The 27,477-nt window shown below is 45.9% G+C and overlaps 1 protein-coding gene across 3 annotated transcripts in view; it reads left to right on the forward strand.

The window, feature by feature from the left end:
* The window catches only part of SLC34A2 (solute carrier family 34 member 2), a 60,681-nt gene extending 38,411 nt beyond the window's left edge, over positions 1-22,270 (forward strand). For 2 of the 3 annotated variants that reach the window (XM_061192142.1, XM_061192141.1), the window contains exons 2-13: positions 6,368-6,482; positions 6,586-6,720; positions 7,774-7,902; positions 9,384-9,527; positions 10,733-10,844; positions 13,580-13,775; positions 14,562-14,657; positions 15,087-15,207; positions 16,370-16,537; positions 17,909-18,025; positions 18,121-18,245; positions 19,806-22,270. In XM_061192142.1, the coding sequence (XP_061048125.1) occupies positions 6,371-6,482; positions 6,586-6,720; positions 7,774-7,902; positions 9,384-9,527; positions 10,733-10,844; positions 13,580-13,775; positions 14,562-14,657; positions 15,087-15,207; positions 16,370-16,537; positions 17,909-18,025; positions 18,121-18,245; positions 19,806-20,411 (2,061 nt within the window). In that variant the 5' untranslated portion in view covers positions 6,368-6,370 and the 3' untranslated portion in view covers positions 20,412-22,270. The other variant, XM_061192143.1, reaches the window with a different exon arrangement.
* Positions 22,271-27,477: the final 5,207 nt, after the last annotated feature.

The raw sequence follows: 27,477 nt of genomic DNA on the forward strand, positions 1-27,477 counted from the left end.
TCCCACTTCTTCAGATGGCCTTGAGGTGCTGCTATTCTGATCGCAGGTGTCCCCAGAACAGGTCCTGGTTGGAGAGGCTCAAACAATGCATAGCATAGCGATTGGGTGACTTCCAGGTGCCCTACATTTCCCTCCTGCCCAGGTCTGAGAAGGCTGAGCAGTTTATTTTCCTTGGCCTACAAGAGTTCCTCTTGGCATTGGGTACACATGTGGATGCAGGAAATTGAGCCAAAAGAGTTATTAATACAGCCAGCTCAATTATAAGGGAGGAGCTTGGGGCCGGGGCAAGGGAGCAGATGTGCAGTCATAGTCACTAATCTTGTGCCTGGGCAATAAAAAACACTTTTCTGGGTATTAGTACCAAACTGCCAAAAGGGATGACTTTACCCTTCTCTGCTTTTGGCAGGTAGCAGGAGAGTGCTAGAGTACAACCTTGGGGGAAGGCGCGGAGAGGGAACAGCTGAATCAGAGGAATAAGGATGGGAGAAGGCCTTTGGAGGGGAACACAGGCTCCAAGGACCCCTCGGGCCCCCAGACCCCTTCCCAAGGGAATCGGTTTCCAGACAGGCTAGTGTCTGCCAGACCCCTGGGAGTAGTGGCCTCAGATTCAGGCTACATCTTCTGTCTGGCCAGTGCCTACTAAAAGTCTTGGCATATGCCGAATCCAGGCCTCTGGTACGCCTGAGCCTTTGTAGGGAATCAGCAGCCTGCCGTTAGAGCATCTTAGCTGGCATTTCCAGCTGTCTGAATGACTAGGCAGGAGTGACCCCTGCAGAGGTGCGAGCCCAGCCAGCTATCTCAGACACCTTCAGAGCCCCCACTGAGCCTGGACCTGAGGCGCCTTGCTGCTTTGATGCGGCCCAGAGCATAACTATTCCTTCCGGTCTTGGCACCTGGCTGAGAGCTCTATTGAAAGCCTCTCAGGCTTTGGAACCAGCAGTCCTGGGTTGAAATCCTGACTATCCCTAGGTAGCTGTGGACTTTTTTTTTTTTTCTGGCCGTGCGCCGTGGGGCATGTGAGTCCTTAGTTCCCTCAGCAGGGATCGAACCCGCACCCCCTTCATTGGGAGCGCGGAGTCTTAACCACTGGACCACCAGGGAAGTCTCACTGTGGGACTTTTAGAATTTCTCTGTGCCTCAGTTTCTTTGTAAACTGGAAAGAAGACTTCCTTATTATAAGATTTAATGAGGTCACAGGTCACATAGGACACTCCCCATGGCAAAACAAACGTTAGATCCTTTTTTCTTAGGTGCTTTGGATTCATTTGTCGCGCAAATATTTACCGAGGTCCACTCAGCTGTGCACTGAGATGAAGAGCTTATGCTCTGGGGCAAAGTGGAGTTGAGGCCGTTCATTGTTTGTGATGCAATTCATTTCACAAAGTTCTGAGTGTTCACTCTGCCAAGCACTCTGCTCGGGGCCTCACCTACACTCATTAGTCAATTAGTCTCACAACAGCTCAGTGAGTGCTATCCCCATTTTTGAGATGATGAAACTGAGGCTCAGGCTCACACACAGTGAGTGGCAGGGCTCTGCAAGGCCCTCACCTACTGCATGGCTCTCTCTCTCCTGGTGCCATGTGACAAGCGCTAGGGTATCAGCGTACTGAGCAGCTGCCTAGTCTCGGGACTAATCATGGACCGTTTGCTCCAAGTCCTCCTTTACTCCAAATCTGCGGGGGGAGCCTACTCGGAGCGCTGGGGCTTTGCTGGCTGGGGAGTCCGGGGGAATGGGGCTCCGCAGCCACGCTGCCTAGTGCAATGGTTGGGTGCCAGGTGGCCTGCATTTCCCCACTTTCCAGGTCCTGAGAAGAGCAACTTGAGCCGGGGTTGGGGGGGGGGGGAGGGCTGGGAGCCGGCGAGGGGGGAGCAGCTGCCTCAGAATGTCCTGGGCTGGGTTAGATGACTCCTGGCTGCCTGCCCCTCTGGGGGGCAGTGCTTTGGTGTGTGGACCTGCACCTCCTCTCCTTACCTGCAGGCGACTAGCACAGTGAACGCCCAGTGAGTGATGGTGGAGTAGATGAATGTACCAGGAAATGAAGAACAGTGGTCCCTCGGTGTCTGCGGGAATTGATTCCAGGACTTTCCCAGAGTCCCGTGTATAAAATGGTGTAATATTCGCACATAACCAATGCGATCCTCCCATATACTTTAACTCATCTCTAGACAGATTATTTATAATACCTAATACAGTGTAAATGCTATGTAAATAGTTGTAAATACAACGTAAACACTATGGAAATAGTTGCCTGTGCACTGGAAATTCAGTTCTTGCTTTTTGGAACTTTCTGGAATATGTTTTTTTCCCTGAATGTTTTCCATCTGTGGTTGGTTGAATCCGTAGATGCAGAAGCCAAGGATAAGGAGAGCCTACTGAACTGGATGAGGAGAACTGATTGCTTCATCAGGGAAAGTTTGTAAAGGGGATTTGGGCTTCTGACAAATGGCTGAACTTGGAGTAGGGGAAGCAAGATTTCCAGGAAGGAAGAGTAGAGAATTTCATTAGAAAGTTGCCTTTGCTTCTTGGTGATGCTGATTAATAGTAAATGAGGACCTAGGACCTGGAAGGGAAGGAAGCCAGCACAGGCTTCACACAGAGGAAGTATTCAAGGTACCCTAGCTATTGGGATCCCTTACAGCCATATTCTACTCCTTTCTGTCCAGTTCAGTGGAAGTGGGTGTCTGCCCATTCTGTTGCTTGTATTATTGTGAATTTCTTGGATGTCAGACCGTAGACGTGTCTGTTTCTGAGTTTGCTAGATGCTATGTTCACTTCTTGAAAGAAAATGATTCTGATCTGTCAGAAATCCAGTCACCGGAAACAGTTTAAATAATAACACCTTACCGCTGATGAGAATTTCCCAAGTGGCACTGCTGTGACATCCTGGTTGCAGCTTCTTGATACCGTTGCTCCATCCAGCAGATCTTGGCCAACCCAACTTGCATAGGGTGATGAGGAACAAGCACTCATCAGTAAGATTCAGGCTTGATTTGTTTCCTGGTCATTATCAGTGTGGATCTAGGACACAGCAAACCTTCTAGGGTTTCCCCCAGCAAACCCTATATGTTGACTCCTCCATTCGCAAATGTACAGTACCTACTATGTGTGGTCTACTGAACGCTGGGAGGAAAATCCTAACAGGGTTTCTGCCCTCTAAAACTTAAATGCTAGTTGAGAAGACAGTATAAGTGTGCATAAATGATAGGAGAACAACTCTAGGGTGAATTAAGATTGTAGGAGAGAGAAAGATGGTAGAAGGTCTCAATTTCCGAATTTTTCCTTCAGAATGCCCCCAAGAGCAGAGAGGCAGATATTTAAATCCTTGGAGGTCTGTGAGTAAGCCCAGAACAGCCAGTTGCAAGCTCAAAGCAGTTTTTTGTGTTCTGTTTTCTTTCCTTTAATTTTTAATTATACATCTTGCATTTTGTACTATAATATGTCCATGCTCATTTTAGTATGATCCTTGATAATCACACAAGGTTTACAATATGTCAGTCACTGTTCTGAGAGCTTTTAAAACATGACACACTTGATCATCACAATAACCCTTCACAGGATTAGTCAAATGTAAATCATCCACTGGTCACATTATTTAACATTCCCTTGCCCCAACTGTGTGTGTTAAAGCAGTGCTCCAGGAAGATATGTCTGTCACAGCCAAGGATATTGGGGATATGGGCCATAACCTCACTGACAGGTGGAGCTGTGTTTAAAAACTGGCTCTGTCACTCACCTACTGGGTGACTTTGAACAAGTTGCTTAAATGTCTTGGAGCTCCAGTTTTTTCCCATTGGTAAATGGCGATGCTCATGACCCCTTTCTTGCCTAAAGACTAAATGACATAGTATGTGTCAAGCACCAGCACAGCCCCGGGCACCTCTTTGGTACTCATTAAAATGATAGTTGTTGTTATCAGAAATCAATTAAAAGGTATTGCAGTAATGTGTGATGGAGTGCCAGATGAGTCACACCGGTAGGACACATGTTTGAGTGGCCGCAGGAGACTCTGGATTCAAACTGACCTGTGTCCAAGGCTCTACCATGTGGGACCTTGGGCAAGTTATAAGTCTCCTTGTGCTTGAGTTTCTTCATCTGTGTAATGGGAGAATAAAAACACCTCCCCAGATGGGTGGTAGTGAGGTAGAGCACAGCCTGGCTCAACAAATACTGGCTTTTGCTGGCGAGGCAGGTCCCAGCATCCTGCTCAGAAAGCAGCACGAGGCCTGTTGTGTGTCAGGCCCTGTGCTGGGTGCTTCTTAAGCTGAAAGGAAAGACCTGGCCTCTGCCTTCCTGGAAGCCAATGACTGCAGGATGTTCCCTGTGATCGCAGAAGTCTGTGCCATGCTCTGCAGTTGCATGGGGAAAGTCGAAAAGTTCCCTGGGCCAAACAAATTCACGAAATCCTCTCATGATGGGGCTCACAGAATCAGCCTCTTTTAACTCCTAGCTTTGTCAGTATGAGTGACAGTAACAATACAGGTGTCCTGAACCATTTTACCTTTGTGGGTTTGGGGGTTGGGCTGCATCTCTTAAAAGAATATGGAAATTTCAGATAGGAGAAAATAATCACAGACAATCCTATCACCCACTCTGAACCCCATGGAACATTTCTGGTTCCTTACTGAGATCATACTGTGAATGGGACATAAATGTGCCTTTTATTCACAATTCATCTAAAGCATTTTCCTGGGTTTTTGTGGGTCTTTTTGGTTTGTTTTGCTGGTTCTTTATAACATTTTTAATGGCATGCTATTATGCTGCATGGATGTACCATAGTTAATACAATAGTTTCCTGTTTTTATTTTTCACTCTGTAAATTATAGTGCATTTTGGCCTGCATCACATTCATTCATCAACCAATATTTATGGGGCACTGTCAATGTCCCAGGCAGAGCTGTAGATGCTGAGGATGCAGTTATGAGTAAGACAGAGCCCCCTTTCTTGGTAGGGCTTACATTCTGGTAGGCAGGAAATAGATCTATTGAAGAAAAATAAGAAAGGAAACGAATAGACAAAGGTTCTGGGAAACGCTCTCCAAAGAGGTGATCAGAGCAAGGCAGGTAGTTTTGATTTTCTGAGGGAAAAAAAAACGTTCCTAGATTCCTTTTTTTTAAAAATTTTATTTATTTTTTTATAGATCAGGTTCTTATTAGTTATCCATTGTTCCTAGATTCTTAATTCCTAGAAGTGAAATTATCGGGTCAGAGATGTTTGAAAAATGCAGGGCATTTGAGGCATTTTGCCAACTGCTTTCCAGAGCTTCAGCTGTGCTTATTTCACTGCATCTTCTCCAGAGTGACATATTATACTTAAATTTTTGTTTATTTTTTGCTAATTTGATAGTTGAAAGTCATCTCACTGTTTTGGTTTGCATATCTTGGGTCGCTGATGAGGCTGAACTCCTATTTTGTAATAAGTATTTTAGCCCCTTGTACTTCCTCTTCCGTGAATTGTTCGTTCCAGTGCTTTGGGCCGCATTGTCTGATGTGTGTCAAGACAAGGAATGCTAGTAGTGGACGTCCTGGCTTGTCGGGAGCCAGGCTTCCTCTCCATGGAACTGAGAGAGGCTTTGTTGAGAAAATGGGTTATGAGGACGTCTCTATCAAAGGCTGGGAACAATGTGGTTCTGACAAAGGGTCGTTAATCCAGGCAGCATGGCATAGTATAGTAATCATCGCTACTATTTACTGGGCACTTTCTAGGCATCACCATTAATCTCATAACCTTGCAAAGCATGAAGAATTGTCCCCATTTTATAGATGGCTCAAAGGCATAAAGGGACTTGCCTAAACACACACCCACTGAGAACTGGCTCCTGTGGGATCTGAACCAGATCTAATGTGTCATGCTTCTCATAGAAGACCCAGCAGCAGGTAAAGCAGGTAGAATATGTATGAGTGTATACATAGACGTTAAGTCCACTGGATGAGGTTTGGCGCAGATCTGCACTTGAACTTGTCCCTTAATGAGCAGCAGGTGGGGAGCCAATTGGAGGTTGTGAGGACTTGGTGGTGCCACAAGTTGATGGAGATGAATGGGTTCGTGTTCCCTTTCCGACTAAAGGAGAGAGTCAAGGCAGAGGCCAAGACAGACGTTAGAACAATCAAAGGAGGCTCAACTGATGTATAGATTTGTGGCTTTGGAAAAATTGGAAACAGTGGTTTGACTTAGTGACAGCCTGGGTGAGTGATTGAGGGAGGCCTGCAGAGGTGTGAAATACGGTGCTTAAGGGTCCATACTTAGAAGGTATAAGGACGAAATCCCTTAACTCCCCCAAATCTTTGCAACCACTGGCCCTTCTTGTCACAGAAACTGAGTGTGCCTCCTTTCAGTGGCTACTTCTGTAAACTGTTTTCCCATCCACAGACCATGGCTCCTTGGCCTGAGTTGGAAAATGCCCAGCCTAACTCGGATAAATACATCGAAGGGGCCGCCGGTCAGCAGTCCACCACACCCGCAAAAGGCAAGGAGACCGGCAAAAGTAAGTGCCACCCCTCCAGCCCTGGGCTGGCCCCCTGGGAGGACACCAGGAGACCCAGGCTTGGTTCCTTGTTCCTCATGGTCTTCGCTGCTTGTTTGGGCAGATGACACCGACACTCCTGTCACCAAGATTGAACTTCTGCCCTCTTATTCCACCATGGCACTGATAGAGGAGCCCACGGCGGTGGAAGACCCCTGGAACCTGCCCGAGCTTCAGGACACGGGCATCAAGTGGTCAGGTAAATGAGGCCAGCCGGGGCAGGCGGGAGGGGACTGCCCGTCGGCAAGGGATTGAGGTTACTAGCTTCACAGCGTCACCTCCTTCGTGCCAGCCTCTCTCTTCCATTGTTTGAGCAAAGGTCCTGGCTAGGGTATGCCACCCAGCTTAAGAGTCAAGCATCCTGTGATGACCGGGGCATGTTTTTGTTCTTTGATTCGTTCATTGAACAAATGTGGGCCGGCACCGGGGTTATAACCAGGCCAGACCCTGCGCTGCTCCTTATAATCCGTTTTGTGCTGAACCAGGTCCCAGGTACTGTCCAGTGCTGCAGATGCAGCCGTAAATAGATGAGGCCCTGCCTCTGAGAGCCCCGGGGGTTGGGGGAGAGGAGTCCCCTCACCTAAATGTGGGCATCAGGGAAGGCTTGCAGAAGACAGACTATACAGACAGAACAGCTGGGGTGCAAGCAAATGCTGTACTTCTTTTCCAGGCAGGGTGTGAGGTCTGTGCGGATCAGACAGCTGGGAGGGTAAAGGAGCTGGGAGGGAGGAAGTGAGAACCACTTTAAAAGTGAGTGTCGAAAGCAGCCACCAAGGAGGTAGCCTTCCAGGATGTATGAGGGCCCAAGCCCTCCCAGGTGGGGGCTGTGATGGCTGCCTTGCGGCCACTTTGTAGAAAGTATTCTGTGCGGTTCTGAAGGTGCTTAGGACAGCCATTATCTCTGACCCCACGCTTAGCAAGGGGCAAGTGCTCTTAATGGCTCACCAGTGACCCTGGTTCAGCCCAGTACAAGCATGTGCCCCGCTTGGCCTGTGTGTGCCCCAGGGCCCACTGACCCCTCCTCCCAGAGCCAAATGCTTTAGAGACATTTCACCACAGGTTTCAATGAAATGGAGTACAGTGGTAATTGCTTTGAAAACTGCAGCCGTGGACACATCCCATCTCTAGGTCCTGTGATCCATAAGATTACAGCTGCCTGGCTGGGAGGGGAGGTGGGGGAGTTCCGAGCTCATTGTCAAACTTCTCAGTGTTTTGGACACTAAAAGCCTCCATGCCTTTTCCCCTCCCCCAGAGAGAGACACCAAAGGGAAGATTCTCTGTGTCTTCCAAGGGATTGGGAAATTTATTTTACTTCTGGTATTTCTCTACTTCTTCGTGTGCTCCTTGGATGTCCTCAGCAGTGCCTTCCAGCTGGTTGGAGGTATGGATGGAAGAGGTCAAAGGTCTGGGTTGGGGGTGGTGTTCTCATTGAATTTGGTTTGGAAAGTCACAACTCAGCAGGCCCTCTCCAGCTGCAGCCTCCTGGAGTATTTTAGGACTGGAAGCCACCTCAGATCATCTTGTGAAGTCATGCCCCCATTTTACAGAAAGGAAAACTGAGGCCCATGAAAGAGCTATGACTGGCTGGCTGAAGTGGCTTAGGCCAGAGCCAGGGCTAGAGCCAAGGCCAAGCGATCAGCTCCATGTGTTTGTCTATGAACACTGGACAGGAAGCTGTTTGACCTAAAGGTTTATCTGAGGGATCCCTGCTGTCTTTGGGCTTCCCCACCTGAGGGGATTATTGAATAAGAGTGTTCTTAGGCTAAAGCCATTGCTAAAAATCAAAGCTGGCCCTTTGCTGGAGAAGGATAGGGGTCCTGTGCTAGGGGATCTGCATTCAGAGCAGTTGCCTAAACACCTCCCACCACTGAGTGCGGCTATGGAGGGTGAGGGGACCTGGAAGTGTAATCACCATACACTTGGTCACCTGTGTATCCCTGATGGGCGACAACAGTAAGAGCCAACACTTTGAATGCCTACTGATGTAGGCATTTCCAGGGGCATTGTCTTAAACATTCCATCCCAAAAGTCCTTCCCACTTACACAAGAATAGGCCAAGGCTCAAGAAGGTCACCGCCCCGCACTGAGTTTCACAGCCATAATTGGCATAGTGGGATTTAAACTCAGATCCAGTGACATGGAAGACCACAGGTTTCTGCACCCCTTGGTGCTTTTCTTGAGAACTCATCTTTGTGACCTGGGAGAACTGGGAAAGTGTGAGGAGCAGACCGACTTGCTGGATGCCACTCTGGTCCCCCTGGTCCAAGGCAGCATCAGTAAGGGGCCTTGCACTCTGTCTCAGACAAGTCATTCCACTCTCCATTCTCTGGGCCTCAGTCTTTTTTAAAAAATGTATCGGAGGGTGGATTGATGGTCTCAGAGGCGCATTCTCAAAAATGACACTCCCAGAATTCAATTATAGGCTGGGGTTAGGGGCTGGGGTCTAAGTGGGTAGATAGAAAAGAATGAGAAGATCCACTTGGGTAAATCTTCTGAATTGGGAATACATCCCAGAGACAAGAATGAGGGCATCAGGAGATGCACTGGCACTCATCGGGCCAAGTACAGAGTTGAGGCCAGGTTCATGAAAAGAGAAGACGAGAGGGGGACTTGCTGATGAAAGTGGTTGAAGGATGGGAGGGTGTAGGGTGAAGGGACAAGAGGAGCAGGGGTGGATGGGGAACTAGGTCACAGAGGCAGAGTCAGGGCATCAGAGAAGCACTGGGGAGAAGCCCGAGGAAGCAAGATGCCCAAGATAAAAGTCTGGAGGCTGGTACCTATGGCCAGCTGGTCTTGACCGGAGACTTCTGTTACTCAGCACCCACCTAACCCCCATCACGTGGCCATGGGTTTGTTTTTCAGGAAAGGTGGCCGGGCAGTTCTTCAGCAATAACTCCATCATGTCCAACCCTGTGGCGGGGCTGGTGATCGGGGTGCTAGTGACTGTCCTGGTGCAGAGTTCCAGTACCTCCTCGTCCATTGTCGTCAGCATGGTGGCCTCCTCATGTGAGTCCAAGAACCCATGAGCCCAGATAACATTTCAGGCATTTCCCTGTTCAGCTGGGGAGGCTGGGATTTACTCTGAATGTGTCCGGGCTTATCACCATTACCTTCTTATCTTGTCTAACTATGATGTGTTCTGCTTAGATCATAGGCAGTCTCCTGTTTCCCTTCCCATGGCTGAGTCTGAAAATTGGCCCCAAAGCTTGAAGACTCAATTCTGAATTCTCTAGAACTGTGTTATCCTGTCCAGCAGCCACTAGCTACATGTGGCTATTTCATTTTATTTAACATTAAATTCAGCTGCTCCGTTGCAAGAGCTATATTTGAAGGGATCGGTAGTCATATGTGGCTAGTGGCTGCCATATTGGACCACATAGATTTAGAACATTTCCATCACCGCTGTCAGGGCTAAGAATAAAGCCGTGTAATCACATCACACACTGGCTTTGGGACAACTGAGCTCGGGGAGCTGACGTTCCAAACTTGAACCTGTTCAACATTTGCCCTGGCTAAGTTGAGACAGACCCTCTGGGGTGGACCAGTTTGAACTGGTTAATTTTCAGCCCAAACCAGCATTTTAGCTAAAATTACCTAGAACTTTTGGGGGCCAAATTAGAAAAAGTTATTCATTACTTCTCCAAAATACTTTCATATGTTAGAACATGTGGCAATATATTAATTTTGTTAGAAAAAGACATTATACTGCCATAAATTTGCCATAATAAATACACAAGTCCTTACACATTGTTTGTTGGTCTCTTTTAAGCTACCCTTGCATCTGTAATAGGGAGGACAGAGGAATTTAGAAAGAAACTTTTAAACTGGGGTCCACAAAATGGCTTTATGGAGACTCTGAATTCCCTGTAATTAAGTGCTGAAATTTTTTTTAATTTCACACTGTTTGATTTTATTTTTAATCCATAGGAATTAGAAATTGAAACTGAACAATATTTTACAGAAAGTAAAATTTTTTACTTATTTTTTTGATTTTTTATATTTTTTTGGTACACGTGCATATTTCTATAGTGAGCTGTCCAAGCTTTTGTCAGATTCACAGCGAGGTGCAGACCCTAAAGAGGTTAAGAACTGATGCTTTAGGGGATTGCCAGCCTGAATGTGATCAGCTTGCCTTGGGCCACACCAGGAACATGGCCAAGCTGCCTTCCTCAACTTACTAACTTGATAACTTACTCTTTTCCACCCTCCAGTGCTGAATGTGCAGGCTGCCATCCCCATTATCATGGGGGCCAACATTGGGACCTCCATCACCAACACCATTGTGGCGCTCATGCAGGCAGGAGACCGGAGTGAGTTCAGAAGGTAGGAGGCTCAGCATCAGCCTTTGCCAGCACCCACTGGGGTTGACCAGGTTGCCCTAACTACCATTAACATTAGAGCATGTTTGTTATCCCTAGACCTCTTTAGAAATAGACACAGTGGAGTATGGCTGGGGTTGGGATCACATACTTATCAGTTGATTAAACTCAGCTCCCTGATATGCAGGGCTGGGATAATAGTATCTATCACTGCCGTGTTGTCTAAAGGAGTTAACACAATCATGCAGATAAATGCTTATCAAGGTGCCTGGCACACAGCCAGGGCTGCCTGAATACAAGTCCTAGCTAGAAGCTTGACCTGTGGTGTAAAACAAGGCCAGTTAGAATAGGATTTACTGTCTCACTTAGAAATAATTATTACCTCCTAAAGCTTCCATTTTTGGCCAGCTCAACCCATGCCACTTTTTCTTCTTCACTCACATGCCAATAAAAGGCAACATAGAGCCTTTGTGAATGTGTAAGATCTAAAAATGGGGCAGGATAAATACAGGCAAAGGAAACCCTTTTCTTCCAAAAGTTTCATGTGAAAATTAAGCACATTTCCCAGCCTCTCTTCTAACTGGTCATGGGCTTTTTTCCACAGCTTGTTAAAATAGAGAAGCAGTCCCCATCCAAAAAAACCAAACACTCTAAATTGAAAAAATACATGCACCCCAATGGTCATAGCATCATTATTTACCAAGATGCGGAAGCAACCTAAGTGTCCATCAAGAGATGAATGGAAGAGTGATGCACACACACACGCGCGCGCACACACACACACACACACGCACACACGCACACAATGGAATACTACTCAGCCACAAAAAAAGAAAGAGATTTTGTCATTTGCAGCAACATGGATGGACTTGGAGGGCATTTTGCTAAGTGAAATAAGTCAGACAAAGAAAGACAAGTACTATATGATATCACTTATATGTGAAATCTAAAAAATACAACAAACTAGTGAATATAACAAAAAAGAAGCAGACTCACAGATATGAGAACAAACTAGTGGTTACCAGTGGAGAAAGGGAAGGGGGAGGGGCAAGATAGGAGTAGGGGAGTAAGAGGTACAAACTATTAGATATAAAATAAGCTGCAAGGATGTATTGTGGGGAATATAGCCAATATTTTATAAGAGCTATAAATGGAGTATAACCTTTAAAAATTGTGAATCACTGTACTGAACACCTGTAGCTAATATAATATTGTACACCAACTATACTTCAACTGTGGCATCAGACATCTGTGGCATCAGACAGATGACTGGCTGGCTGGGGGTCAGCTAACACCATCCCTCATCCATGGGTGGCAGTGGATGTCCTCAGAGACATTCATTTCCCTCAACCATGGCTAAAGTCTGGACCCTGATGAAATGTTCTGAGCTCTAAATAATAATACACATTACCCAGGGTGTTTGCTAATTTGATCTTCTCAAGAAGCTAAGCAGACTTTTCTATGCCCCATTTTATTAATATAGGAACACAAAGAGGTTAAGTAACTTCACTGAGGGGCATAGCTGAGACTCGATCCAGGTTTCCTTATTGGAAATTTTGGGTTCTTTTCACTGTTACACTAATTTTTACCTCTGGATGTATAAATATACGATCTATGAAAGTGTCTGCACATAGGAATATAATTGGCCTAGCTCACCCCCTGTTTGGGATATTTAAATAGATTGCTTTCAGTAACATCTTTGGAGATGTGTATCATTCTTTCCTGGTAATTTTTTCCTCTATAGATTACTGTATCAAACACACCTATAAGGCTCTTTAAACATTTTGCCAAACTACAAAGAAATATTTGTATCACTTTGCATCAGCAGTGTATGAAAATGTCTTAAATCACCCTCTCCAGGAAGAATAAGTTAACTTTGTAAAATATTGTAAAATATTAGTTAAAATGGTATGTGAAAATTTGTACTTGCAAATAAATAAATTGGAAATTACTTTTATTACTGGTGAAGTTAAGCATTTCCCCCTACGTGTTTAATAGCTTCTGTCCCTTCATGTCCCATCTTCTATTTGTTTTGGGTATTTCTTGACATGCAGATTTTTTTTAAAGGAACATTTTTTCATTGAGGGAAAAAAACTATAGAGTTTTTTTTAATCTGGAGATAGGTAAGATGGAATTCAGGGGGAATCAGTGAACCTTCTCCGTTAGATGCAAATTGTGGTATATATTAGCTTTGTTTCCTTTAGAGACTGTTCAAATATTTGATCAAAGTCTCAAGATCTTACAGTTAAGAATTCAACTGTGTAGAAGGCTCTGATGGTAACCTTCATACTGGCCCCTGCCTTTCCAAAAGGAAGGTCGTCTTCCATGTGCATGATTTGAAAGTGGTCTTGATGAAGTTTTCTCAAATAGTGCTCCCTGAACTAATAATTGCAGCCAAAACACATCTAGTTCCCTTTTCCCCAAGCAGAGCAAACTGTGTACTGTCTGATCTGGTGGGAAAGGTTCTACCGGACAGTGGGAGACAAGGGTCCTGGACCCAGTGCTCCTGCAGTGGTCTTCAATTCCTCTGTGCTCGTTGGCCTTTAGTTTCCTCATCTGTTGAATGGGGATCTTCATACCACTCACTTTGGGGATTGCTGTGAGAACAAAAGTGAGACTGTACACCTCTATGCACTCAGATAGGTGGCACCTGGCCGGTGATACAAGTGATGACCTGCCTAGATGGTGCCCAGTCGCTCGTTGACTAGTCTGGCTCGGGATGGGGTTCCCCTCCTGCAGGGCCTTTGCAGGGGCCACCGTCCATGACTTCTTCAACTGGCTCTCTGTGTTGGTGCTCCTGCCTCTGGAGGCTGCCACCCATTACCTGGAGCGCCTGACCAACCTGGTAGTGGAGACCTTCAACTTCAAGAATGGAGAGGATGCCCCGGAGCTTCTGAAAGTTATCACAGATCCCTTCACGAAGCTCATTATACAGGTAACCTGCCTTCCTGCAGAGAGCGAAAGGCCCCAACACCTTCCCCTGCTCCCCCCTCACCGGGCTGGGATGGAAGAGATGGATGAGGGTCTGTAAAAATTGCCCTTTGGCTGCCTCTGAAAAAGCCAAGGGAGGCAGAACTTCAGGGACACCCGATGAGATGGAGTAATTGGCCTTTATTATCTCCTTGATTTCAACAAGTGTATCATCTTTATTAGGATGGGGGCAGGTGGCGGGGGTGAGCGCTTCTCTAGACTCAAGGACTCTCTACTGGACACCTGGGCACTTTGTTCCCACTACTGGCCTCAGCACCCGTGGGCTCACTGATTAAAGTAGCACCCTGCTCCCAGCCAAAGAGGAAGAGTTTACTGCCTTTCCTTCCATCTCACCCTCTGCTCACTAGGGTCTGTCCATATTATTGAAATAAATGAAAGAAGGCTTTGTGGATGTTGCCTTGGGGAGAAGGGGCCAGTTTGGACCTTGCCCTTTCACTATTACCTTCTGTTTTTTTTTCTGTCATTCAGTCATCTGATGAATATCTACTGCATGCTTCTTAGATACAGGTTCATTGTTCATACAATCATTCATTTATTGAGCACCCACTGACATCTGGGTGCTGTGCTCTGCCCTGAGAGTGCAGATAGAGTGAGTCCCAGCTCACCCCTTCAGTGCGGTTCACATCCTCACAGTCTGGTTCACATCCTCAGCCCCTTTTAACAGCTTAACAACTGTCCCACATCAGTTCTGAGAACGTGCTGACTCTCTTCTGTCCATTGCCTTCCTCAGCTGGATAAAAAAGTTATCAACCAAATTGCAATGAATGATGAAACAGCCAAAAACAAGAGTATGATCAAGATTTGGTGTAAAACTTTTACCAGCCTGGTAAGTTTCTGAGAATGTTGCTGGGTGAGTGAACTCTTGTGTCTATCCTTGATAAAGCAAGATCTTGCATTTAGATTGGGCATATAAAAGGTAAGGGGAAAGAAAAATCAGGGATTCCTGAAAATCAAAACTAGCCAGTGAGAATCCTTAAGTTCTTGAATGCTAGATGGACAGATATTATACAGTAGGACAGACAGAACCAACCCACATCATGGACCCATTATTCCTGGCTTGTTATTTTCATGTCTCCTGGCTTACCTCTGGCTGCCTCCTTGCTTGCATTTATGGAGGGACCCATGGAAGCAGTGCATCATGCTTACGGTGCACGAATTGATATGGGTCTCCCCTGACGCCTCGCATTTCCTGCCATTCCCCACCAGAAATGAGTGTTATGGACTGTACATAGCATTTCTCATGTTTGCCACCCAGACTGAGAGGAATGTCACCGTCCCCTCACCTGACAACTGCACCTCTCCTTCCCTCTGTTGGACGGATGGTTTGCACACCTGGACCATCAAGAACGTGACCCATCAGGAGAACATTGCCAAGTGTGAGTGAAACTCACAGAGCATCAGCCGCCAGGACAGGCTGTCTGGGGTGATGATGGGTGTTTCCTATCTGTGTGGAGCCCCAGTAAGTGAAGGAAAGAAGGGCAGTGAGATTCACTGAACACCAATCCTACACTGGCCAATGAGCTGTGAGCTTTCACAGCAGAGGAGACTAAGGCTTAGGGACAGGGGACATGCCCAAGGTCCCCCTGTAAGGGGCAGAACTAGGACTTGATATTCAGTTCCTCTGGCAGTTCCAGACAGATTCAGAACTCATCAACAGATACCAGAGTGCTCCTTCTATGTGCTTCAGTATCTCTTTGGCAGTAACTCTAGGGAGATGACAGCCTGATTTGAAGGAGATGTGGGGCACACACAGAACACATTCACCCTCAAGTCATGAGTCCCTACGGTACAGCAGGCCCCATATAGCAGGGCTATAGCACTGAACAAAGCAGTGAGCCTGCATGATGCTCCAGTTCTTTAAGAAGCTATACTGTTGCCTCTGGACTCTTTTATGGCCCTGACGTTAGTTCTTCTAATTATTTATTCCTTATATACCCATTTGCATATCTCTGCTTCTCCTCCTCTCCGTGCACCCCACATTAATTCTGAGCCATATACCTTAATACTCCAATTGTGCTTTACCTCACAGAATCAAGTGAACGTATCACCTCCCGTGTTCTAGGTGCTATACATCCATTGATATAACCATGTTTTTCTGGAATCATCATGGAGACACACAGGGATTTTTAAAAAACACAAGGAGTTTTATAATTAACAGTAGCTCCCACTCTGACTTGCCCATCCTACCCCACCTTGCTCCTCAAATACTTTGTTGTAGATATCCTCATTATCATGAGTAAAACACAACATGGGATTTAGAGGCAGAAGAATGGGGCTGGAAGCCTGGGTCTGCCCCTGGATTTCACTACATCTTCACCCTCATGAGATCCCATTGGCCAGAACATAGCCTCAGGGCTACACTTAGCTGCAAGGGAGGCTGGAAAGTGTGGTCTTTATTCTGGGCTGCCTTGCTGTGTGTCAAGCTGACAGCCAAGATTCTGTTACTCTGAGACAGAAGGATGCTGGGGAATAAGTAACACTCTGTGGCTGTCAAGGGTTCCATGCCCTCCTGACGAGGGCTTTCTATGGTCTCTCCAGGCCAGCACATCTTCGTGAATTTCAACCTCCCGGATGTTGTTGTGGGCACCATTCTGCTGGTAGTCTCCCTGCTGGTCCTCTGTAGCTGCCTGATCCTAATTGTCAAGCTCTTGGGCTCTGTGCTCAGGGGGCAGGTAGCTGTTGTCATCAAGAAGACCATCAACACTGGTAAGCACACTGCCCCCCATTCTGGACCTTCTAGGGGATAGTGTCACTGTAGTCCCTCCAGGGACGCTCCTTTTGACTCTCCTCTAGCAGTGACCTCTGCATGGAGTTTCTCTCTGGGCTCTGATAAGTTGCGAAAGTTAAGATGCCATTCACTCTTGAAATCTTCCTTAGTGTCTTGGGTGGAGCCTGGGGAGAAGGCGCAAGCTTCCATCAGATGTTTGCAAGGTCCTGAGAAAGAGCCAGCTCAAATCCAGAGAGCTGTGAGATAGGCCTTCCTTCCTGGCAGGTTCCCTGTTTGCCCAGGACTTTACTGGATCTGTCAGGATACTTTAGGAAAAGGTTAACAGAAGTCCACCATGGTCCCTACTTCCCTTCGACTCTTGGGAAGAAAATGTGGTTCTGGATAAATACGTCAGCATCTTGAGGCAGGCAGTCATACTCCATTGCTGAGAATGGTGTCCTGGCCAATGAAAATACACCCCGTAAACTCTCCCTGTGAAATGGGGCCGAGGATATCTACCTCTCAGCGTTGTCACGAGGGTGAGCTGAGTACCCATGCCCTGGATGCTTGCTGGCCATGCAGGGCCTGATCCTGTGCTGGTGGTGCCGAGGGTGGGATCTATAGGGCTTCCAAGCTGCTTCATATCCTCCCTGCTCTTTTAGGTGGAAACAAAGGTGGAGGGTATGCAGCGTTGGGAGACCAGGACAGGAGGAAAGATAGAGGTCTGAATGCTCCAAGTGTTTTGTCGTTATTCAGCTGCTGTAGCAAATTCTTGTAGGCTGGGCGTCTTAAACAACAGAAATTTGTTTCTCACAGTCCTGGAGACTGGGAGGTCCATGGTCAGGGTGCCAGCACAGTTGGGTTCTGGTGAGGACCCACTTCCTGGTTTACAGATGGCCGCCTTCTCACTGTGTCCTCACATGGAAGAGAAGAGCTCTGCCTTCTATAAGGGTACTAATCCACTCATGAGGACTCCAACCTCATGACCTAATCACCTCCCAAAGGCCTCACTTCCTAATACAATCACATTAGGGGGTCAGTGTTTCAACAGATGAATTGGGAGAAGGGGGAACGACACAAACATTCTGTCCGTAACAGATGGGTTCAGCATTTAGAGCTCCAGTGAAATGTATTTTTGTCTTCATAACACGTTCCCACATCCTTGGTTCCACCATCTGAATATGCAAACTGAAAGGATGCTGAAAATCCAATTTGCAATTTCAGACTTGGTATGGGGTGGGGAGGAGTTTACACAACCTCAACCTCTGGCCCAGCCGTGCCCCCTGGGTCCTGTGGTGATGCCAGCTGGACCTCCAACCCATGCCTTCCCCAGAAGGATTGTGACACATCTCTTATCCTCTGCGTTCCAGATTTCCCTTTCCCCTTTGCCTGGGTGACTGGCTACCTGGCCATCCTTGTGGGGGCGGGGATGACCTTCATCGTTCAGAGCAGCTCTGTGTTCACGTCTGCTATGACCCCTCTGATCGGTGAGTTTCTCCCTGGGTCTCCCTCTGGCCGACATTACCATCTTCTGTCATCCTCTGGGGCTGATGCTATGGGCTTTGTATTTTCACCCCCCCAGGTATCGGTGTGATATCCATTGAGAGGGCGTATCCACTCACGCTGGGCGCCAACATTGGTACCACCACCACCGCCATCTTGGCCGCCTTAGCTAGCCCAGGCAGTACTTTGAAGAGCTCGCTCCAGGTCAGGAAATGCTGCATGGGGCAGGGGCTCTGTGGGTGGGATCCAACCCTATCCATGGTCTTGTAAGCAGATGGTTTTTAACCAAGAAACCAAGCCAAGCTTTTCTCTGTTATGTCCAAAACTGTGATGTGGAGAAGCCACGGAGAGACAGATTTGAGAACAAAGCCATCTACTCCTTAGAGTGGTAGTCAAGACTCCCATCACTGGGGTTGTTTAAACAAAGGTGGGGTGGCCATTTTACTAGAGGTGGAAAGGGTATCCAGGAAGCATAGATACCACTGCCCGTCTCCTTGCCCTCCTCTTGGTGAACTCTGCCTGGGTACTGGGAGGTCACCTGTGTCTTGAGCCTGGCATTGAGAAGAATCAGGGGGACCTGCCTTGCTTGGATCAGCTAGGTGACCTCGAGCAAGATGACCTTTGGTGTTTGAATCACTGTGCCACCATTTACACATGAAGTGCCCTTAGGTGACCTAAACTTTGAGCATCAATTCCCTCATCTGAAAAATGGGAACCATAATCCCTATCTCATTAGGATTATTATAAGGATCTGATGAGGCATTGTCTAAAGCCATGCTGTTGATAGAAATATAGAGTGAGTATAGAATATGTGAACCACCCATGAAATCTGAAATTTTTTAGTAGCCACAGTTTCAAAAGGTAAAAAAGGAACAGGGAGATTAATTTTAATAATGTGTTTGATTGAACCCATTATCATTTCAACATGTAATTGATCTAAAACTATGGTGATATTTTACATTCCTTTTTGGACTAAGTCTTTGAAATCCAGTGTGTATTTTATGCTTATGCCACATCTCAATGGATCGTGGCTAATGTATCGGACAGGGCTGGTCCAAAGCCCTTAGCATCATGCTTGGTACCTGGTGGGCACACCTAGCAAAGTGCGTGGCCTCTGGAGACAGGCTACCTGGGTTTGAATCTCATCTCCCACCTGTGTGACTCTAGGAAAATAGCTTGACTTCGTGGTGCCTCAGTTTCCTCCTACATGAAATGGAGATAATGTTGCCAACTCAGGATATTTTTTGAGGATTGAAGTAATCCATAAAAGTGCTTGGAATTGTTGCCTCCCCCGTAGTAAGCGTTCTATAAACATCAGCTGCTGCTGCTATTATCTTTATTAACTGTAACCATCTTTCCTTGTCTCTCCCCTCCCTGAAATAGGGCCACTGAGCCAAGAAAGCCAGCTATCTTGCACACCTTTCCTTCTGCCCCACCAGCTCTTAACTGCTCAGCTGGAAGCGGCAGGGTCAAGGCACTGGGTGGCAGCGGGCACATTCATGAAGTTCATTGTTAGATTTGGCCTAAAGGGCTTCAGGCCCTGAAAACTGAGCTGTGATTCAGCCAGTCACCTCCCTTGCCCTCCCTCGCCCTCCCTCCCTTACCCCCCAGACACATAGTAGGACCTCAGGTTATACGGGTCCCACTCTGGGCTGAGCTATGAAGATGAGGAAGACTCAGGCCTCCGCTACTAGACGACGCCCTCTTCTCCCCGACCCCACCGTGCAGCAGACCCATTCCCCTGTCCAACCTCTTGCGTTTCAGATTGCCCTGTGCCACTTTTTCTTCAACATCTCAGGCATCTTGCTGTGGTACCCAATCCCGTTCACCCGCCTGCCCATCCGCCTGGCCAAGGGGCTGGGCAGCATCTCAGCTGAGTACCGCTGGTTTGCCGTCTTCTACCTGGTCATCTTCTTCTTCCTGATCCCTCTGGCTGTGTTTGGCCTCTCGCTGGTCGGCTGGCCAGTGCTGGTGGGTGTGGGGGCGCCCATCATCTTTGTGGTCTTCCTGGTGGTGGTCCTCAGGCTCCTGCAGTCCCACTGCCCACGCGTCCTGCCCCACAAGCTCCAGAACTGGAACTTCCTGCCGCCGTGGATGCACTCGCTGAAGCCCTGGGACAAACTCATCACCGCGTCCACCAGCTGCTGCCGGAGGCTCTGCTGCCGTACCTGCTGTCTGCTGTGTGGCTGCCCCAAGTGCTGTCGCCGCAGCAAGTGCTGTGAAGACCTGCAGGAGGTGCAGGACGTCCCCGTTAAGTCCCCCGAGGCTTTCGCTAACATGGCCATGGACAAAGAGGCCCAGGACGGGGTCCCCAGGTCCGAGGTGGATGCCTCGGGCACAAAAACCATTTCCAGCATCACAGCCTTGTAGGTAGGAGCTGCCTGGAGGCGGGAGGAGGGCCCTACTGCCCACAGGGCTCCCGCTCCCTCCTGGTTCTTCCTCCACCTCGGGAGGATTTGTTCCCCGTTGAGAAATGACATCCCTCCCGACTCTCATTCCCTGGCCCAGCGTATCAGCCCGCACAGTAGTTTCATCTCAGCCCCATGCTCCCTGGGTCTTCCAGGCCCGGGAAGGTGCAGAACAACACTGAAAGAGAATTAGATAGTGAAACCTGGCCAGAGAGGTGATCACACCCGCTCCCACACACAGCGGGGTTGGTCAGTAGGACTTTTTGCAGACCATCCCCTTGCAAATGAAAAGCCCCAAGGGAGGAATTTATGGCAGGTTCTTTGTCAAAGGTGCATATACATATACACTTTTCTTTATTATGATCCAGCTCAGACTTCTCTCTTTTACCAAAGACCAGCTTCAACCAAGAGCAGCTGCCCCCATGTGTCCCACAGCAGCCCAATTCAGGGGAAATGGTGTCATTGTTGGGGACTTGGGCGAAGACCATAGATGTGGGCCTTTCCCCCTTCTCAGTGCTCCCCACGTCCCCTGTCAGGGTTTTCTCACCCGGGCAGGGAGGGTTAGTCCCAGTAGTTTACCTGCTGTGCCCTCAAGTTTCCAGGATGGGAGCCACATCCGAGCTACAGAGAGGGTTTCAGAGAGCTTTGGCTCACCTGGCGCTCCAGTCTTCATAAGAAGAGAGTGGTCCTATCCCTGAGCTGACAGATGGAGGATGAGAGCTGGGAAATGGGGAACATTTGGGGGAGATGTTTCAGCGGCCACAAAGGCCTCAGGTGCTTCTTAACCTGGCTAATTTAGAAGCCAAATCGGCAGACATTCTGGCTAAAGCTTAGTGCTGATAAAAATCATCCCTGCTGAGTCTTTTGGAATAAGATATGCAGGTTCTGAGTCCCCTCCACTGTGCCACCTTGAGTCATAGGAAGCACCTGAGCATGGGCCAGCTCTGTGCCTCTCTCCGTCCTGTGCAAGATGACTATCTGGGTCAGCTTTCGGTGGTCAACTTCTGTCCATACATCCACCCACCCGTCCATCCATCTAAGCCGGAACCTCTTTCCCAGCATTCTCCCATACTCCCATAGATAGAAGAACTTTGATTTTCTGCCCGCTCTCCATGCCTGCAAAGCTCAAAACTGAGGGCAGAAACCAGGGCATGTCATCAAGTGGCAGTGGGGTCCATGTGTGTCTGTGGGACCGAGAAGTGTGCTCTTTCTTGTCCCAGATGCCTTCTCTGTGCCTTCAAGAGCCCCCTGTGGTATGTACAACTCCTCTTTCCCTTGCTTCTCATCCTCAACAACCCCAGGTCTCCCCAGAGAGTGAGTGAGCTTCAACCGAGTCTGGGAAAAGGGGTCAGTGCAGATGTGCTTCCAGACCCTGCCCTCCCCCATCCTAGCTTCTCCATCACTTTCATAAGTTGTAGTACCAAACTGAGCCTTCCCCTGACCTTCCCTGTGTAGATACGGATTCCCAAACAGAGCCATTGATACTCTATATTTATACTCATGCAATGTACAGCATTTTTCATACGTTATATAGTAAATAGTTCTGTGATTTGTGTCATGAAGTGCTCTCATGTGGAAACAAGGCTGGCTTCTACTAAGAAAGACCACCTTTGTATATTTTGTAATCCTGCCTTTTAAACTGCTTCTGCAGCCACACCCGTGTCACACACCCTGTAAATATGTAAGTTAAACCTGGGCAGGGCTGTGGCCTTCTTTGTACTCTGATGATTTTTAAAAATTGGATCCTTGTACCTGCGTTGATTTTTTTTTTTTACTGGTTGTGGGAAATGAAAAAATAAAAAAAGATAATCAAACCCAAAAGGAGCAGGTTGCTTTCAATTACAGGGACATGAGGGCCTCCTGTATCTATTTCCTAAAAATTTGAGGTCTTTCTCATTTCATATCACTACTGACCAACAGCACCAGCTATATAATTTGTGGAGCCCCTCGTTCAAAAAGTGGGAAAAGTGCCGTAAGTACTAAAAATACCAAGCTTTCTTTTCTTCCACGGTTTCTCTCTTGACTTGTCTTTTTAAAAAATTGCTATTTAATGCTATTCTAAGTTGAAATTTAGAAATTATTAGCATGAATTATTTTTCTTTAACATCTTTATTGGAGTATAATTGCTTTACAATGTTGTGTTAGTTTCTGCTGTATATCAAAGTGAATCAGCTATACGTATACATATATCCCCATATCCTCTCCCTCTTGCATCTCCCTCCCTCCCTCCCTATCCCACCGCTCTAGGTGGTCACAAAGCACCGACCTGATCTCCCTGTGCTATGTGGCTGCTTCCCACTAGCTAGCTATTTTACATTTGGTAGTGTAGATATGTCCATGCCACTCTCTCATGTCGTCCCAGCTTTCCCTTCCCCCTCCCTGTGTCCTCAAGTCCATTCTCTACATCTGCGTCTTTTTTCCTGTCCTGCCCCTAGGTCCATCAGGACCAATTTTTCTTTTTCTTTTTTAGATTCCATATATATATGTGTTAGCATACGGTATTTGTTTTTCTCTTTCTGACTTACTTCACTCTGTATGACAGACTCTAAGTCCATACGCCTCACTACAAATAACTCAATTTCGTTCCTTTTCATAGCTGAGTAATATTCCATTGTATATATGTGCCACATCTTCTTTATCCATTCATCTGTTGATGGACACTTAGGTTGCTTCCATGTCCTGGCTATTGTAAATAGAGCTGCAATGAACATTGGGGTACATGACTCTTTCTGAATTACGGTTTTCTCAGGGTATATGCCCAGTAGTGGGATTGCTGGGTCATATGGTAGTTCTATTTTTAGTTTTTTAAGGAACCTCCATACTGTTCTCCATAGTGGCTGTATCAATTTACATTCCCACCAACAGTGCGAGAGGGTTCCCTTTTCTCCACACCCTCTCCAGCGTTTATTGTTTGTAGATTTTTTGATGATGGCCATTCTGACTGGTGTGAGGTGATACCTCATTGTAGCTTTGATTTGCATTCTCTAATGATTAATGATGTTGAGCATTCTTTCATGTGTTTGTTGGCAATCTGTATATCTTCTTTGGAGAAATCTCTATTTAGATCTTCTGCCCATTTTTGGATTGGGTTGTTTGTTTTTTTGATATTGAGCTGCATGAGCTGCTTGTATATTTTGGAGATTAATCCTTTGTCAGTTGCTTCATTTGCAAATATTTTCTTCCATTCTGAGGGTTGTCTTTTCATCATGTTTATGGTTTCCTTTGCTGTGCAAAAGCTTTTAAGTTTCATTAGGTCGCATTTGTTTATTTTTATTTTTATTTCCATTTCTTTAGGAGGTGGGTCAAAAAGGGTCTTACTGTGATTTATGTCATGGAGTGTTCTGCTTATGTTTTATCCTCTAAGAGTTTGATGGTGTCTGGCCTTACATTTAGGTCTTTAATCCATTTTGAGTTTATTTTTGTGTATGGTGTTAGGAAGTGTTCTAATTTCATTCTTTTACATGTAGCTCTCCAGTTTTCCCAGCACGACTTATTGAAGAGGCTGTCTTTTCTCCACTGTATATTCTTGCCTCCTTTATCAAAGATGAGGTGACCATATGTGCGTTGGTTTATCTCTGGGCTTTCTATCCTGTTCCATTGATCTATATTTCTATTTCTGTTCTTGTGCCAGTACCATACTGTCTTGATTACTGTAGCTTTGTAGTATGGTATGAAGTCAGGGAACCTGATTCCTCCAGCTCTGTTTTTCTTTCTCAAGATTGCTTTGGCTATTCGGGGTCTTTTGTGTTTCTATACAAATTGTGAAATTTTTTGTTCTAGTTCTGTGAAAAATGCCAGTGGTAGTTTGATAAGGATTGCATTGAATCTGTAGATTGCTTTGGGTACTATAGTCATTTTCACAATGTTGATTCTTCCAATCCAAGAACATGGTATATCTCTCCATCTGTTTGTATCATCTTTCATTTCTTTCATCAGTGTCTTATAGTTTTCTGCATACAGGTCTTTTGTCTCCTTAGGTAGGTTTATTCCTAGGTATTTTATTCTTTTTGTTGCAATGGTAAATGGGAGTGTTTCCTTAATTTCTCTTTCAGATTTTTCATCATTAGTGTTTAGGAATGCAAGAGCTTTCTGTGCATTAATTTTGTATCCTGCTACTTTACCAGATTCATTAATTAGCTCTAGTAGTTTTCTGGTAGCATCTTTAGGATTCTCTCTATATAGTATCATGTCATCTGCAAACAGTGACAGCTTTACTTCTTCTTTTCCGATTTGGATTCCTCTTATTTCTTTTTCTTCTCTGATTGCTGTGGCTAAAACTTCTGAAACTATGTTGAATAATAGTGGTGAGAGTGGGGATCCTTGTCTTGTTCCTGATTTTAGAGGAAATGATTTCAGTTTTTCACCATTGAGAACGATGTTGGCTGCGGGTTTGTCATATATGGCCTTTATTATGTTGAGGTAAGTTCCCTCTATGCCTACTTTCTGGAGAGTTTTTATCATAAATGGGTGTTGAATTTTGTAGAAAGCTTTTTCTGCATCTACTGAGATTGTCATATGGTTTTTATCCTTCAGTTTGTTAACATGGTGTGTCACATTGATTTATTTGCGTATATTGAAGAATCCTTGCATTCCTGGGATAAACCTCGCTTGATTATGGTGTATGATCCTTCTAATGTGCTATTGGATTCTCTTTGCTAGCATTTTGTTGAGGATTTTTGCATCTATGTTCATCAGTGATATTGGTCTGTACTTTTCTTTTTTTGTGACATCTTTGTCTGGTTTTGGTATCAGGGTAATGGTGGCCTCATAGAATGAATTTGGGAGTGTTCCTCCCTCTGCTATATTTTGGAAGAGTTTGTGAAGGATAGGTGTTAGCTCGTCTCTAAATGCTTGATAGAATTCGCCTGTGAAGCCATCTGGTCCTGGGCTCTTGTTTGTTGGAAGATTTTTAATCACAGTTTCAATTTCAGTGCTTGTTATTGGTCTGTTCATATTTTCTATTTCTTCCTGGTTCAGTCTCAGAAGGTTGTGCTTTTCTAAGAATTTGTCCATTTCTTCCAGATTGTCCATTTTATTGGCATATAGTTGCTTGTAGTAATCCCTCATGATTCTTTGTATTTCTGCAGTGTCAGTTGTTACTTCTCCTTTTTCATTTCTAATTCTGTTGATTTGAGTCTTCTCCCTTTTTTTCTTGATGAGTTTGGCTAATGGTTTATCAATTTTGTTTATCTTCTCAAAGAACCAGCTTTTAGTTTTATTGATCTTTGCTATTGTTTCCTTCATTTCTTTTTCACTTATTTCTGATCGTAGCATGAATTTTTATGGTTCCTCTTTATATTGTGTGGTGCCAGATTTAAATACAAGCAAGAACTTTTTAGTTCAAATGCAGTATTGCTGGAAGTACACAACTCATATGTTGTGGCTCATTCACGTATTTTGCTCCCAGCAGCAGGGACACTGCACAAAACTCACTCAATTGTTTTAATTTCTTTTCTTGTTTGTGCACATTCTACTGACATTCCTTACCTTCCTGATGAGTAAGGAAGCAATGGAAGGGAGAAGAACGCCTGGCTGTCCTTTCCTTCTGCATCAGCATTTTCAGCCTTGAGTGGATTGCTAATGCAGGGAAGTAACACGAGTGAGGAAGGATGTGATAGGGCTTCTTAGTTATTTCTTTTGTTGTATTTGGACAAAATTCTGGTTTGAATGGAAAGCATGGTCTCTTGGGGGCCCCTGCTTGATCAGTTGTAGATGTAACACAGCTGTAGTTTGAGTCTTGCTGTACTCCCACTTGTTGTGGGTCTACTGGAGTTCTGTACTCATGAGGCATTGCAAATGCTCTATGCAAATGAGTGGGGTGGCAAAGAACTGTGGGTGCACACCGTGCCCATTTGCCTCTGTTCACACGCATGCTCCATTGCCCTATTGGACTTAACTTGCAAAACTAAGTTAAAAGATAAAATTGTCAAGAATTTCAGGACCCCGACAGCAGAGCATTTCAGCCAGGAATGAGGCCCTTCTGCGTGACTGCATGCTCAAGAAGCTGGCCCTGCCCACCACCCCATGCCAATCAAAGTGTTAAGGAAAAGTTGACTTAAATTAAGGAACGTGAGCAAGAAGACTATAAATTGGTAGCAACTCTCTAGGGCAGCTGAAGCATGTGCAGAGGGCTGGGTCAGCACCATAGAATGATGCTAAATTGGAGGTTGGGATCATTTGAAGAGTTGTGTTCCATCTCTGGTTGTGTCATTTACTAGCAAACCTACTAGACTTTCTCAATGTCAATTTCTTCTTCTGGAATATTGGACAGAAACCCTTGGCTTCCCAAGGTTATTAAAATGAGGCAATGTATATAAACGTTTAGCCCTGGGGTTGGTTTACTCCAAGTGCTTGGCATATAGTTATGCCTCAAAAGTGTACTGGACTAACACGCATGGCAGTTGTACAAGACACACTTCCCACGCTTGTTTGCATTTTGCTTGAGTATTTCCAAAGTGTCATACCAAGTTAAGAAAGTTACTATCAAACCCAAGCCACAGAGGCCAGAACTGGCCTTGGATTCATTATTAGGATGAGCTAGACTAGTGTCATGTGATGAGTCTCCAAATGGACCTGGGTCAGTTGAGGGACAGGGCTACAAGCAAGTGGGGGGAGGGGGGAGACAGGATGCAAAGAACCCTTAGCCTTTAGGAAACTGTTGTATTGTCCTCTGAGTGACTCACTTTCTAGTCCCAGTCAAGGACGTGGTAGTGGGCATTGTTTTACAAGGATTTTTTACATTATTTTTGTTAAAAATCCAATAGTTGGAGAGAGTTTATAACTGTCGACATTGTCATTTGCCCCATCCCTCCACATATTCCTGTTTGGTTCCCCAGAGGCAACCCTTTCCAATTCTTATAGTGCTTTCTTCTGGAATATTGCTCCATAACCATCATATGATTATAATGGCTTTTTCTGAATGCATCTATTCCTGTTTTTTGGTATATGAGATTTAGCTTTCACACCATCCCTCCACTGCTGCTCATTTTCCAAACCAATAATCAATATTTATATTACTGTGATTATAT

This window comes from Eubalaena glacialis, chromosome 5 (genome assembly GCF_028564815.1).
Source record: "Eubalaena glacialis isolate mEubGla1 chromosome 5, mEubGla1.1.hap2.+ XY, whole genome shotgun sequence".
In the NCBI taxonomy this organism is placed as follows: domain Eukaryota; kingdom Metazoa; phylum Chordata; class Mammalia; order Artiodactyla; family Balaenidae; genus Eubalaena; species Eubalaena glacialis.